Source organism: Corythoichthys intestinalis, chromosome 7 (genome assembly GCF_030265065.1).
Source record: "Corythoichthys intestinalis isolate RoL2023-P3 chromosome 7, ASM3026506v1, whole genome shotgun sequence".
NCBI classification, from domain to species: Eukaryota; Metazoa; Chordata; class Actinopteri; order Syngnathiformes; family Syngnathidae; genus Corythoichthys; species Corythoichthys intestinalis.
The window spans coordinates 55,166,891-55,181,897 of NC_080401.1; the positions used below are offsets into that span (position 1 = coordinate 55,166,891).

Consider the following 15,007-nt stretch of genomic DNA (forward strand, 5'->3'; position numbering starts at 1 on the left):
TCACAGTGAGATAGGTCAGGGCGGTAGAGATAATACTTTCGTTTTCTTGAAAGCACAGTCAACTGCAGAGGGCAATGGGCGTTTTGTGTTGAATAAGTTCTTAAATAAATTATAAAAACGTGACGAAGCTGGCGATTTCTTTGGCAATGTTACCACAATATTGTCAAAATTGTCACCTTAACTTATAAAGACTGGCGAACGGTGGTCGGAAGAGGACCGTGGAGCTGTATTGTTGAGCCAGCTCACGGATGTGCACCCCACCAGGCCCGGATCTAGGTTTACCCACCAGAGTGGGCACTATGAAAACTTGAGGGGGCACCCCCAATGCAGGCTTTTTTTTTACCCTCTGCATTTCTCCAGGCTTGGGACCGGCGCAAGTAGGACACTGGCTTGTGTCCCGTTGAGGCTGCATTAATTTTTGGGGGGTTTGTTTTTTGTTTGTTTGTTGTTTTTTTTCATTCATCTATCTACTTATTCTCGCTGTCGGCGTGATGTCACGATGACGTCATCTCGCATAGCAACGTGTCGCCATTTTGACATGGGGGCACACACAGGTAAACATCCGTAGACAAACGTATGAAATTCATATATTTCAGCTGTGTTTTGCGTCTTTTTTTCATTAAAAATGTCTTGAACATGGCTTATTATCACAAGTCACTGCCGACAGACGCAAGGAGGCGATACAACTTAAAATTAGCGTGTATTGGCCTGCAAATCTGCCCATACAAAGTCAGAGCTGATGGCTGGATAAACAATCCAAAGGAATTGCCTGCAGTGGAGTTCGGTAACATCTACAACTACCTCATAAAGTCACCCAGTAAGTTGACCTTTACCAATTACGTGGAATATGTACTGTGAGGAACTAAGAAAACTGGTGGTATATACGGAGTGATCATTTCTGCCGTAACCGGTAATTCGCCTCCAAGCGTTATTTAGCTGTGAACACGTCACGGCCCACCAGGCCAATAATATACCGATTGACCGATCAGAGCAGTTCATGGCAAAAGAAAAATAACGCTTTGCAAGTTGTCAGTTACGGTAATAATAAAAATGCTTAGTCTATTGAATCCTAGCAGCTAATTGGGGCAAGAAAAATCGATTAAAGTTTACTCACCAGTAATAAAATGTCAGCTGCAAACATACAGTAAATGTGCCTGGATTTAGGTTCCCACTGGCGAGAATGGTCCACGGAACCGTCTTCTTTTACTGTTCCTTAATTAATTGCTTTCAGCCATTTGCTTGTCCTTTTCTTCTCACGAGGAAGAATAAAGAACTTCAAATGCGGCTCCGAACTCTTCCTTGTGTTACAAACTTCAACACGGCAACTTTTAGTCATTCCGATGGAAAAAAAGACCGCAAATAAGACAAAAGTTCAACGTGTTTGTACTACAATAAAGGACAGAGCAACTGCTTGTGACTCGTGTTCTGCCCCCATTTCAATATGGCGACGCTTTGTTGTGGCTGGTGACGTCATTAATGCCCGGATGTCCGACTGCGAGAATGTGTCTGGAGGAGAGAGAGGAAGCGCACGGATAACAAATGAGGTTGGAAAAACAGCTTGTTTTGGTGATTACTTGTTCGGCGTGGTTGCGGCCAACAGTAACCGTTAATCCTGCAATAAAAAAGTAGGTGAGACCAACTCTCCGTGCGTTCTCTATATCCAGTGCGACGCTAAATAGAGACTGTGCCGTCACGATAGTCGTGTCTATGAACACCTTTCTCGTATCAACGACTCTTCAGATGTGGCTATGTCTAAGCAGGTTTATTAACACTCAAAAGGGTGAAACTAAAGAAAACAGACAAAACAACACAATCAAATAATGCACAATATATGAAATCGCATATGTACTGCCCTATCTGTAGTAAACTGCATATGAAACTATGAATAAACAATTAGCAGAGCTCCCGAGACGCCATTTTGCCGACCTTCTAACTCGTGGGTAATTAACATATCACAAGTTTCATGCTAAGTGAATCTTCACACAATTCACATATTTACGTTTTTAAACACATTTAAACAATACATAGCGGCGATGCAACCTTAAATTCAAGGCAAAGTGGTCACAGAGACGGTGCGAACTGACTGTGGCCGTCTTCGTGTGACTCCCTACTGAACAACTACTGAACATCCGTGTGACTCTTTCAAATAAAGTGCACATGGGATGCAGTAAATTAAGGCGTCCACTAGATGATGCTAATAAGACGTAAAAGCAGTAAAACTCAGGTATTCAATCACAAAACCCATCAATCTTTTATGCATAACTATGCATAACTGAACACCGACATTTTGATTGGGTGGGCACGACTCACGTCTGGGTGGGCCGTGCCCACCCCGGCCCCCCCATAGATCCGGCCCCGCACCCCACGCTTATATTTTTCTATAATTTGCATCTTCATTTCAAAGATAAGCATCACTTTTTTCCTTGTTTCACCAACTGTACCAACTTTTTGGAAACCTGTGTTGATTTCTCACACAAGAAAATCCGCCGTGAGTTCGTTTGCATTGCTGTCATGTCGTTGTATTTCGAGCATGTCGTCGGATGTAGAAACAAATGGCACGTCAAATTTTACGTCGGATGTCGAAAAGATCGTGTGTCGAAGCGATCGTATGTCGAGGTACCACTGTATAGTGATCGCTTCCACACACATCAAAGCGGTCCATATCATTCAGGAGCATAAAATACCGCGTGTATTATGAAATAAACATGCTTTTTCGTGTCACATGCACTTTAAGAACCACTGCTCTAAATCAAACCAAAAGAGATGAGACAAAACAACAAATATTTATTATTTATCATGTTCTTGTGCGTACTGCTTGTTTTCCCACAATCACAGCTTGAAAACTAAAATATTTCACCATGTAGATTCTCAACTGCAAATTTCCATTTTAATCACCGACTCTTCTTAAATGAAAGTGCGTTATTTTCTTCCCCGACTTCCTCCCGCGAGTGTTGAGTTCAGGTGCACTTGTTCATGCACATGAGCAACTCCATACGTATGGCGATGCGAGTGTGCCAGCCCAGAGGCAGCAGTCGAATGTAGCGCGCCACAATGGGCGGGCGCAGAAGGTTCTGCACTGTCGACGAGCGATCCGAATTCCCGTAGAACACCTGCCGGGGAAAAATAGTCAAATTTAGCGTTATTTTATTTTCACAGGCGTGTTGTGTTTGATGACGTACTCTGTTGTTTCCTGTTTGATCTTTATAGTAGACCCAGTTCAGAGTTTCCACGGTTCGGTACTGGACGCTGTACTTGGTGATCCACTCGTCCGAGTCGCAGCGTCCTTGCGTCAGGATGCCCGAGACCACGCCCACTTCCTTTAGGTCGATTTGGAGCCACTGGTGCAGGTCGTTGTACTTGGAGAGCCACGCGCACCTGATTAATAGAATTTATCGTTGCTTTATTGATGGTTGCTTTGCATGTAATGCAAATGCTACTACGTATCTACAGTGGTATGAAAGCGTATCTCAACCTTTTGGAATTTCTGCATAAAATCACCATCAAATGTGATCTGATCTTTGTCAAAATCACACAGATGAAAAAAGAGTGTCTGCTTTAACTAAAACCACCCAACAATTTATAGGTTTTCATATTTTAATGAGGATAGTATGCAAACAATGACAGAAGGGGGAAAAATAAGTAAGTGAACCATCACGTTTAATATTTTGTGGCCACGCTTTTGGCAGCAATAACTTCAACCAGACGCTTCCTGTAGCTGCAGATCAGTCAGTCCGGCACATCGGTCAGGACTAATATTGGCCCATTTTTATCGACAAAACTGCAGTAGTTCAGTCAGATTTCTGGCTTTCATGAATCGCTGTCTTTAGGTCATGCCACAGGGTATCAATGGGGGTCAAGTCTAAACTTTGACTTGGCCTCTCCAGAACGTGTATTATGTTCTTCTGAAACCATTCTGAAGTTGATGAACATCTGTGTTTTGGATCATTCTTATTGCAGCATCCATCCTCTTTTTAGCTTCAACTGTCTGACAGATGGCCTCAGGTTTTCCTGCAAAACATTCTGATAAACTTTTGAATTCATTCTTCCATTAATGATTGCTAGTTGTCCAGGCCCTGAGGTAACAAAACAGCCCCAAATCATGATGCTCCTTCCATCATGCTTCACTGTGGAGATGAGGTGTTTATGTTGGCGAGCTGTTCCATTTTTCCTCCACACATAACGTTATGTGTAACTCCCAAACAATTCAACTTTGGTTTCATAAGTACAAAATATTTTGCCAGAACTTCTTTGGAGTGTCCAAGTGCCTTTTTGCAAATATTAAAACGAGCAGTAATGTTTTTTGACAGCAGTGGCTTCCTTCGCAGAGTCCTCCCATGAACACCATTCTTGGACATAGTTTTACATATAGTTGATGTGTGCACACAGATACTGGACGGTGCCAGTGATTTCTGTAAGTCTGTAGTAGGCCCTCTAGTGTTCTTTTTTTTTACCTCTCTGAGTATTCTGCGCTGAACTCCTTGGGAGAGAAGCAACTGTGCCAAACTCTCTCCCTTTCGTAGACTACTTCTCTGACTGTCGATTGATGAACATCCAGACTTTTAGAGATGTTTTTTACCTTTTCCTAGCTTTTTACAAATCAACAATCCTTTACTTAAAGCAGTTTTTTCATCAGTGTGATTTTGACAAAAATCGATCACATTTATTGGTATTTTATGCAGAAATGTGAGAAATTCCCAAAGGTTCAGACACTTTTTCATACCACTGGATATTATTCCTTTATTATGTTTCACTAGCGTTTTTTTCAGCACGTTTTCAAGCCAAATCAATTTGACCCACCGACACCTTTCGGACACCAAAAAGACCCAAATTCTCATGCGACGCTGTCTCGCTTACTGACTTACCCAAAGCCCTGGTTGTTAAGTCGAGCCTTATTGGGGACCCAGGACGAGTACCAGCTGCTGTACTGGTCCTGGTGCGAGCAACTGATCTGCTCCGATGTCACCGAGCCCGACTCGAAGCCCAGAGCTCGGTGGTACGGGCATTCGGGCATGCAGTTGGGCGAGCTGTACCGAGGGGGCTCCGGCGGGGGCGGGGCGGTCACAACGGGGTTGGGAAAGCGGGTGGGTGCGATGGCTTCACAGTCGCATGTACACTCTTGCACGTTACTGGGAGTCCAGGAGTCCAGGATTTGCTGATCCTCCTCCTGTAGCTCCTCTTCCACCTGCAGCATCTCCTCCTCCTGAGCCGATTGAAACGGGAAAGTGTTGCTTTCAGGTTTGGAAACAGGAGGCTACAAAGTGCTTCCACGTGGCTGTACTACATGTGACGTCATAGTGAAGAAATTTTTGTGTTTTTTATTTATTTATTTTTTACCTCCTGTGAGTGAACAGCAGTCAGGGCTGTACCACATCCATGCAAGCATGGAATGTAAAAAGACATCTCTAAAGGTTTTTTGACAACAGTTAAACATGGTTCAGTGGACAGTGGAACCGCTAAAAGCGCAACAAATGCAAACGTTATTGAGATAGAGATCTAATCCATTCTGGCTGACTTCTGGTTTAATTTTGGGCGTGGGTTCTAGAGACTTTTTTTATGTGTCCTCCAATGATGGACTTGTCCACCAAGTTTTGTGTTAATTCTTAAAATTGCTGTTGGGGGCTGAATTTTTTAAAAGGCTTTTTTTAGTTTTGGAATTTAGCTAAAAAATAGCTGCTTCGAACTAAAACGGCTGACTTCCGGTTTAATTTAGGGCATGGGTTCGAGAGACTTTTTTGTGGGTGCTACTATGATGGACGTGTCCATCAAATTTCGTGTTAATTCTTAAAACTGCTGTTGGGGGCTGAATTTTTTTAGGCATTTTAGTTCTGGAGTTTAGCTGAAAATTTCTGCTTGAAACTAAAATGGCTGACTTACAGTTTAATTTTGGGCATGGGTTCTAGAGACTTTTTTTATGTGTCCTGTTATGATGGACATGTCCACCAAGTTTCGTTTTAATTTGCGAATCTGGTGTTGGGGGCTGAACTTTTGTAGGCTATTTCAGTTTTGGAATTAACCTTGAAAAGGCTACTTCAAACCAAAATGGCTGACTTCTGCTTTAATTTAGGGCATTGGCTCTAGAGACTTTTTATTTTATTTTTTTTATGTGTCCTGCGACGATGGACGTGTCCACCAAGTTTTGTGTTAATTGGCAAAACTGGTGTTGGGGGCTGGATTTTTTAAAAGGCTTTTTTAGTTTTGGAATTTAGCTAAAAATAGCTGCTTCGAACTAAAACGGCTGACTTCCGGTGTAATTTAGGGCATGGGTTCTAGAGACTTTTTTGTGGGTCCTAGTATGATGGACGTGTCCATCAAATTTCGTGTTAATTCTTAAAACTGGTGTTGGGGGCTGAATTTTTGTAGGTGTTTTTAGTTTTGGAATGAACCTTAAAATGGCTGCTTCAAACCAAAATGGCTGACTTCTGGTTTAATTAAGGGCATGGGTTCTACAGACTTTTTTGTGGGTGCTGTTGTGTTGGACTTGTCCACCAAATTTTGTATTAATTCTTAAAACTGTTATTTGGGGCAGAATTTTTTTTAGTCATTTTAGTTCTGAAATTAAGCTGAAAATTTCTGCTTCAAACCAAAATGGCTGACTTACGGTTTAACTTTGGGCATGGGTTCTGGGACTTTTTTGTGGGTGCTACTATGATGGACGTGTCCACCAAATTTCGTGTTAATTCGCAAAACTGGTGTTGGGGGCTGAATTTTTAAAAGGCTTTTTTAGTTTTGGAATATAGCAAAAAATAGCTGCTTATACTAACATGGCTGACTTCTGGTGTAATTTGGGGCGTGGTTTCTAGAGACTTTTTTGTGGGTGCTACTATGATGGACGTGTACACCAAATTTCGTGTTAATTCGCAAAACTGGTGTTGGGGGCTGAATTTTTGTAGGCTTTTTTTAGTTTAGGAATTATCCTTAAAATGGCTGCTTCAAACCAAAATGGCTGATTTCCGGTTTAATTTAGGGCATGGGATCCACAGACTTTTTTGTGGGTGCTGTTGTGATGGACTTGTTCACCAAATTTCGTATTCATTCTTAAAACTGTTAATTGGGGCAGAATTTTTTTAGGCATTTTATTACTGGAATTTAGCTGAAAATTTCTGCTTCAAACCAAAATGGCTGATTTACGGTTTAATTTTGGGCATGGGTTCTGGGGACTTTTTTGTGGGTGCTACTATGGTGGACGTGTCCACCAAGTTTCGTGTTGTTCGCAAAACTGGTGTTGGGGTCTGAATTTTTTTTAGGCTTTTTTAGTTTTGGAATTAATCTTAAATTGGCTGCTTCAAACCCAAATGGCTGACTTCCGGTTTAATTTAGTGCATTTGTTATAGAGACATTTTTCTATGTACTACTATGATGGACATGTCCACCAAGTTTCGTGTTACTTTGCAAAACTGGTGTTGGGGGCTGATTTTTTTTAGGCATTTTAGTTCTGGAATTTAGCTAAAAATTGCTGCTTCCAACCAAAATGACTGACTTTTGCTTTAATGTAGGACATAGGTTGTAGAGACTCTTTTTATGTGTCCTGCTACGATAGACTTGTCCACCAAGTTTTGTGTTAATTCGCAAATCTGGTATTGGTGGCTGAATTTTTTTGGCATTTTAGTTCTGGGATTTAGCTGAAAATTGCTACTTCAAATGAAAATGCCTGACTTATATTATGTAATAAAACAAAACAAAACAAAACAAAAATATATCTTTGGGTTCTATTGACAGCAATAGACACCCAGCCCATTTTAAGTGGGAGGGATTGGATGTCTATTACCGTCAATAGTTATTTTTAATATTAATTAACCTCTTTTACTAACTATCCCAACATATACTTTGTACTAGGCTGGCAATGAATGAGTTAGCTAATGCTAACTTTTGAATAGATGTCCACTGAAGTGAGCACTGTCACCAAAATATTAATTAATATCATGTTAAGGTGTTTGCAACTTTTACCTACGTCCTGTTGTGCACCAATTTCAGTAAAACTAGTTTTTGTTTTGTTTTTTTTCTGGCTGATTTCGCTCAATTTAGAGATTTTTTTACTCCAAGGTGTACTCCCATCCCATAAATACAACAAAAAGAGCATGTGTTGTCACTTTGCGAGGTTCCACTGTCTTGCAATTTCATGAAAATTAGTGTTTTATCTGATCGTTATTGTCAAAATGAAGTGTCCTGACTTACCCTGCGTGAAAATAAGGAGGAAGATGACGGCGGCGCAACGGACGCTGGCCTCCATGTCGCTGCTCGACCGGGCCGGGAATGAGATGCGAGCGGCGCTTCGGATTGGGATTGAGATTACGCTAATCCGCTAACTCACAAGCGTGAGGGCTTCATCTAATACGCTTTATTGGCTCGCTAAATAAGTGACACATCCTGCTTTCTTTGTGTAGCAGCACTGAAGACGGAGTTAAAGATCAAATAGCCTTTTCTTGATATAATTATGTTTTTTATGGTCTGTTTGATTGTACCATTTTATGTTATTTCTGTAAAATGAATTAAAATGTGTTATTTTATAGTTATATGACAATAGGGATATGCTTCATTTTAGAACAGTTCGTTTTAATATGTGATTACTGTTGAATAAAATGATTTTTTTTCGTGGACTACTTTAGTAAATCAAAACTTTTGATTTGATTTTTTTCTCTTACTAAAATATATAAAATTAGTGCTATTTTATTTTATGAATTAAACTGGTATTACTTTGCAATTTTGTTTATTCTATTATATAAACACAGTAAAGGTAAATTGGTTCAGATTAGGCCGGCAACTAACGATTTTCATAATCGATTAATCTGACGTTTTATTACAAGATTAATCGATTACTCTGATAAATGTACATTTTTTTAATTACCTTCACAATCAGTGTTGTCACAGATTACTTGAAAAAGTAATTTAATTACTGATTACGCCTCAAAAAAGTAATCTAGTTACTTTACTGATTACTTCATTATCAAAGTAACTAAGTTACTTTAAAAGTAATCTATCAGTTACTTTTTACCCATTATTCTCCCTTTGCCGCCTCAACATAAGAATGACAACAGAAAAATGTCATCACATGTAATTGACTTTCCGATGATTGAATTTAAAGGGGAATATCAGAATTTCGCGCTAGCTTAGCCACTCCGGAGCCCTGAAACTAACAAATATCTGACAAACTGCTTGGAATTTGTTAAAATCAACTCCACCGACCAATTAAACCCCGCTAACTCTAAGATTAAGCCTAATGTCAAAACTTCTGAATTTCGGGTTATGGTTAACAGCATATCAGTGCCAATGTAAAGCAATGCAAACTGACTGCACAAAATTGCAAAGGTGGTGGCGGGCGCGGATGCGCGTGCACAACCCGGAAGTACTCCTCTCAACGCACACGCGGTCAATTTGTCCACAAAACGTGGCGGCAACTAAGCACTTTACACTAGATCGGACTTACAACACATCCCACAGATGCTAAACGAACACATCACCTCACGGCATAAATGTGCAACACGCATATGATGTAAACAAAGCTTGCCAACTTGGAGCGATGACTGCCCGTCGTTGCTACGGCAAAGCTACGAAACGGCCGCGCATGTAGGGGGTCCAACCTTTTGCTGATACCCTCCAGAATGAAGGAAAAATACTCACCTTCATCCATGGATATCCACAGATCAACATTCCCTCGCAACGTCTCAACACTCGGCTCGAATGTCCACCCGCCTGGCCCACGCCTTCCGTCCCACAACACGTGTGACGCTGGACCAAAACAGGAAATAGCTAAGAGGTTGTCGTGGAAACACATACCGGGAACCTTTTATTTTAGCATTTTCTATTCAAAATGCTCTTCGTACATGACTACAATAGTCTTCACTCTACATACGTTATGAGGCAATGACAAAATAGTAACGCAGAGACACTAAGGAAACTAATTTTAATCAGATTACTGGAGTAGAAAAATGAACGCGTTAGATTACTTGTTACTGAAAAAAGTAATCAGATTACAGTTACTGACAACACTGGTCACAATTTACCTTGAAGTTGTTTTATGCATGCTGTAAGTAACAATGAAGGGAGAATGGATGACTATTTCCTTCAAATTTTTTTTATTACAGCTTCCTGATTTAACTGTAGTCTACAACTGTATTGATTATCAAATTCGATGTGAATTAATTCATTAATTGATTTAATCGATTACTTGTTGCAGCCTTAGTATGAAGCTAGTTTAGACTGCAAGATAACTGAAAATTGGCAAAAATGGTGTTTTCCAAAATAAAAGAAATCTGATTATATTTACAACCAAGAAGTTATACATAATTTCAAGAATTTAGACAAGTTTAAGGTGAAGACTGTCCGAAACAAATTATTGGTTATCAAAATAGTTGTCGATTAATTTGCTAATCGATTATTTGTTGCACCTCTAGTTCAGTTATTATAATATTTTTGCAACAAATGATCCCTCACTTATTGCTGATAATGGGGACCAGAACTGACCATGTAAAGTGAAAAAGCACGATGTAGTGTCACCCCTTCATTTGAAACTTGTTTTTTATGAATGTAATATCAATAAGTGTAATGTATATTATCCCCTATAAATGCCTATGTTATTATTAGAATATTAAAGAAGAGTTTAAAACATGTGAATGCAATATTGATGTCAATAATCGTAGCCCGTCTAATTGATCATGAAAAATCGGTCTCAATGCACCTGTACAAAGAGGGCACTGTGAGCTGATGCCTATAGCCACGGGACCAAAGACAACCAAGGATTAACCCTTTGAGGCAGTATCATATTGTTTTAAAGAGTACTTAACAGGAGTCCTGAGGGGGACTTGCAAATTTCGCACATCCCTGTTTAAACTGTTCATCAATTGCTACATTTCTTCCACCACTTGATAAAGCTAAGTTCAAAGGCCACATCCATGTTTTTACGATCCCCTGTCGGGGCTCGTGAGGGGGATTGAAGGAGAAACGATATCGTCATCGCACACACCATATAATTGTCTGCATTAGTCTAACACGTATATAGTCTAACACATACATATGGTACAGGTTGGCACCGTCTAACTGTTTGCATTACTCAAACACATGTAATATAATTAATCAGGAAATAGTATCGTTTTCATATTTACGGTAGGACTACACTAATATAAAATAAACAGCACACCATAGTTTAATGAGAAGAAATAGAAGAGATACACAATGCCGTCTTATCACAAGATTGACGCACCAACTCGTGTAATCAGCTCTCCCAGCAAACTCCAAGGACAAAGTGCTTTGTCCTAAAACAAGTACAACCAGCCCGGACAGCAAAGTTGATAGCGAGCGTCCCAATCCGCGTACGAACCTAAGCCGCCCAAAACCGGCCACAGCGGGGATGGCCCAAAAGCAACGCCCAGAAACGCCTTCGACAAGACCCGCGTCAGCAAAGACTTTAAAAAGACTGGACACTGAGATAAGACAGATTTTTCTTCTGCTCGGAAACATGTAGCCTTGTTTTGGATCCAGAATTGTCCCTCCGTCGTCTGTTTTTGCCTTGTTTTTACCACTGTTGACGAATAAATTGTCAAGCTGTTTTCGGTGAGTGTTCTTCAAGCTTTTGAAACATGGAGTCAGTACAAAGGGTTAAAATAAGAGGACGCGCGAGATTTGGCCTTCCCGGCGGGCGCGCGCGGGGCAGCGTCGGCCGAGCAGCAATTGTTGTGGCTGGTGCTGTTCTCGGGTGCGTCTGGGCCGGGGGGGTCAAATTTCAACAACATGAAATAATGTATAGATAAAACAAATAATAAGTACTGTCCATTCATTCTGTTTGTTTGTATGTGTAACTGTACATACAATCGTAGATATAACGTGTCCAGAAATGTGTTTTTAAGAACTCTTCTTATAACAACATGAAAAAAACATACGATGCACTGAGGGCGTGAAAGTTGAGCCGCAAATTCGCCAGGGATCACTGTATCTGTAACTATTGCTATTCCTGTATTTGAATTAATTAGACAACATATAAATAACATCTTTAACTTTGAATTTCCCCCCAGTAATGACAATTTAGGGCTTGACAGATTTTACACTACGTCTTTTGAAATCTAATTACAATCATTTAATGCATTTTACCGTAACAACCACATTGAAATAATTGTTTTTTTTTTTTTTAAATTGAACCTTTTGAACATACAGCAAGTATTTAGTTGTGAATGGTCCAATCACCTTCTCCGCTTTTTGACCGACGTCAGTATCAGCCATACAGCGTTGACTAGCGGACAAGCTCATGTGATAAAGGCGGAAGAATGGACAAACCAATGAGCAACGAGCACCGTGGTTTTCAGCCAATCACAAGCTTGCCAGTAACTGGCATCTGCCGCTGAGTGAGGGTCTCCGAGTCCGCAGCTGCTGATGGCTCGCTGATTTCTTCGTCCTCTTCGAAGAATAAGGCTTCCAAATTCAAGGTAACAAACTGACAAAAAGGAAAATTGGAGGTGTTTAAAGTTAACGTTTTGCTTGTTTTCGTGTATGGTGTCGTTTCTGCCGAGCGGAGTCGCCGAATAACGGCGTTTACGGGACACTACTGTAGCAATAGTACTTCCCCGTTAGCTTATGTTCTACACAGCTACTTTTAATATTTTTGAATAGTCGTTTTAGTGGACTAGCGTGTTAATTATCTCGAGTTTTTACCATGAAATAAGGTGTTTTATATCGTTTTTAATCAAAATATCAGGTTTATTATCCAAAAAGTCTTAAATTGAGACATTTGAAACAATGTGACTTCATTTTAGTTCCTATTTTGTTGCTGTCATACCTAACTAATTTGAATATTTCATTTTAGATGCAGTTCATGCTTCTTTTCAGCAGGCAGGGAAAACTGCGTCTGCAAAAGTGGTACGTGCCCCTTTCAGACAAGGAGAAGAAAAAGATCACAAGGGAACTGGTGCAAACCATCTTGGCCAGGAAGGCCAAAATGTGCAGCTTCTTGGAGTGGAGAGACCTCAAAATCGTCTACAAAAGGTGAGCGGACGCCAATTATGAAATATACGATGAAAAAGGATAGACCAGTCCAGGGTGTAACTTAAATCTTTTCCAGGGTTAAACTACTGAAAGGATGCTGAATAAGGAGACGGGAAGTCCCTTCATTGTATCTCTAATGTGTAATATCTGTTGTTACGGCTTCCTGTTTTTATTAGCTTGTCACATGGTTTTGCGAGCGCGTGAGGGATTATCCCAGATAAAGGAGTCCCCTGCCGCGTGGCAGGAAGAGGCTTAACTTGAGAGCGAGCTGGCCAAAGCATCACCTGGAGGTCCGCTCATAAGGCAAAAGCGCTTTGTCAGAACTGAGTTGGACCTGTGAGGGAAAAGTGATGAGCGAGCGCTTTCTTGTGTGTCGTTATTTTTGTAATGTTCATTAAGGGTGTGACAAAATATCATGATGGTGATGTATCGTGATGCTTTGTATGCCAGAAGGTTATTGATATGCTTCTGCCAAGAATAGTTTTTTAAAGGTGTCCCTGTTTAAAACAAAACAAAAAAACACTTTTGGTAGCAACCAACAGGTTGCTTCCAAAATCTTCTAGAATAGTGTCTCAGTTAACTCAATGACTGTTATTGACAATGCTAAACATCCAATGCATTTAGACTGTGAGGGGGGGAATGACCATTCGTTCAATTAAAGCAAGAGCTCTCTAAGCAATTTTTATTTTTTCCTCTTTAAAAAAAAAAAATCCTGCAATATTTGTTGTAGTAAAGAACTACTTTTTATTTTTAAATCATTTACAATAATTTTTTAACCTGGCAACAACTGGTAAAACGCCACAAGTTTTTTTTTTTGTTTGTTTGTTTTGTAAAACCCTCAAAAATTTGTAGTGCTTTAATGCCATTAAAAGTTTTTTTTCTAATTTTTTTATTTTGAAAAGCCCACAATATCTGGAATAAAGCGCTGCTAAGTTTTTTCTACTCTTGAAATATTTCGAATTTCTTTCCTATAGAAAAATGACTGAATCACTACAGCTAGCTTATTGCTGCCAAAGTTCAGTATCACGTTTTCATGACAAAAATATCGTTTCACATACTATCATGCAAAAACGTGATAATTATTGTGTAAAACATAATACTATCATGTAGAAACGTGAAAATGTGATAATTTTTGTTTAAAAACGTGAAAATGTATCAATTTGAAACATAAGAGGAAACCGCGGAGTTACGTTTTTACTTATCACGTTTTTACATGTTAATGTGTAAAAACATAATTTTTGTGTAAAAACGTGAATTTATCACTTTAAAACTTTTTTTTACATAATTAACATGTTTTCACACGATAACGTGTATACATAATATCATATAAAAATGTATTTTTTTGTAAAAAATGTAAAGACGTGATATGTAAAACCTGAAAATTTATCACTTTGAAACATTGAAAGTTGAAACTGCGGTATGTTTTTACATAATTATCACGTTCTTCCATGATAATTACCACGTCACACATTTTTACATTATGTTTAAAATGTGAAGGCTATCATGTAAAAACTAGGGCTGTCAAAATTATCGCGTTAACGGGCGGTAATTTTTAAAATTACGTTAAAATATTTGACGCAGTTAACGCACATGCCCCGCTCAAACAGATTAAAATGACAGTGTCATGTCCATTTGTCACTTGTTTTTTTGTTTTGTCGCCCTCTGCTGGCACTTGGGTGCGACTGATTTTATAGGGTTCAACAATGGCGAGCTACTAGTTTATTTTTTTGTTTCAAAATTTGACAAATTTTATTAAAACGAAAACATTAAGAGGGGTTCTAATATAAAATTTCTATAACTTGTACTAACATTTATCTTTTAAGAACTACAAGTCTTTCTATCCATGGATCGCTTTAACAGAATGTTAATAATGTTAATGCCATTTTGTTGATTTATCGTTATAATAAACAAATACAGTACTTATGTACAGTATGTTGAATGTATATATCCGTCTTGTCTTTCCATTCCAACAGTAATTTACAGAAAAATACGGCATATTTTATAGATGGTTTGAATTGCGATTAATTACGATTAATTAATT

The 15,007-nt window shown here is 39.3% G+C and overlaps 2 protein-coding genes across 5 annotated transcripts in view; one reads left to right on the forward strand and one right to left on the reverse strand.

Annotated features, from left to right (window-relative positions):
* Positions 1 to 2,560: 2,560 nt before the first annotated feature.
* LOC130918511 (retinoschisin-like) lies at positions 2,561 to 8,243 on the reverse strand. Its single transcript, XM_057840251.1, has 5 exons — positions 8,173 to 8,243; positions 5,335 to 5,360; positions 4,863 to 5,200; positions 3,180 to 3,375; positions 2,561 to 3,110 (listed from the first exon to the last, which is right to left on the reverse strand). Exons 1-5 carry the CDS (start codon positions 8,225 to 8,227, stop codon positions 2,958 to 2,960), a joined length of 768 nt encoding a protein of 255 aa, XP_057696234.1. The 5' UTR covers positions 8,228 to 8,243; the 3' UTR covers positions 2,561 to 2,957.
* A 4,006-nt stretch (positions 8,244 to 12,249) lies between these two features.
* Positions 12,250 to 15,007, forward strand: part of LOC130919147 (AP-1 complex subunit sigma-2-like) — a 28,220-nt gene continuing 25,462 nt past the window's right edge. For all 4 annotated transcript variants that reach the window (XM_057841621.1, XM_057841620.1, XM_057841622.1 and 1 more), the window contains exons 1-2: positions 12,250 to 12,410; positions 12,788 to 12,966. In XM_057841621.1, coding sequence (XP_057697604.1) covers positions 12,788 to 12,966 — 179 coding nt within the window. In that variant the 5' untranslated portion in view covers positions 12,250 to 12,410. The remainder of the gene's footprint in view (positions 12,411 to 12,787; positions 12,967 to 15,007) is intronic.

What these genes read in the sequence shown, in the direction of transcription:
- LOC130918511 (XM_057840251.1), bottom strand. Translation starts at nt 8,227, where the DNA reads ATGGAGGCCAGCGTCCGTTGCGCCGCCGTCATCTTCCTCCTTATTTTC. An exon ending in CCTCCTTATTTTCACGCAGG is followed by an intron (nt 5,361 to 8,172) that starts GTAAGTCAGGAC and finishes GATGTGGTACAG; the next exon opens with CCCTGACTGCTGTTCACTCA. An exon ending in CTGCTGTTCACTCACAGGAG is followed by an intron (nt 5,201 to 5,334) that starts GTAAAAAATAAA and finishes CAATCGGCTCAG; the next exon opens with GAGGAGGAGATGCTGCAGGT.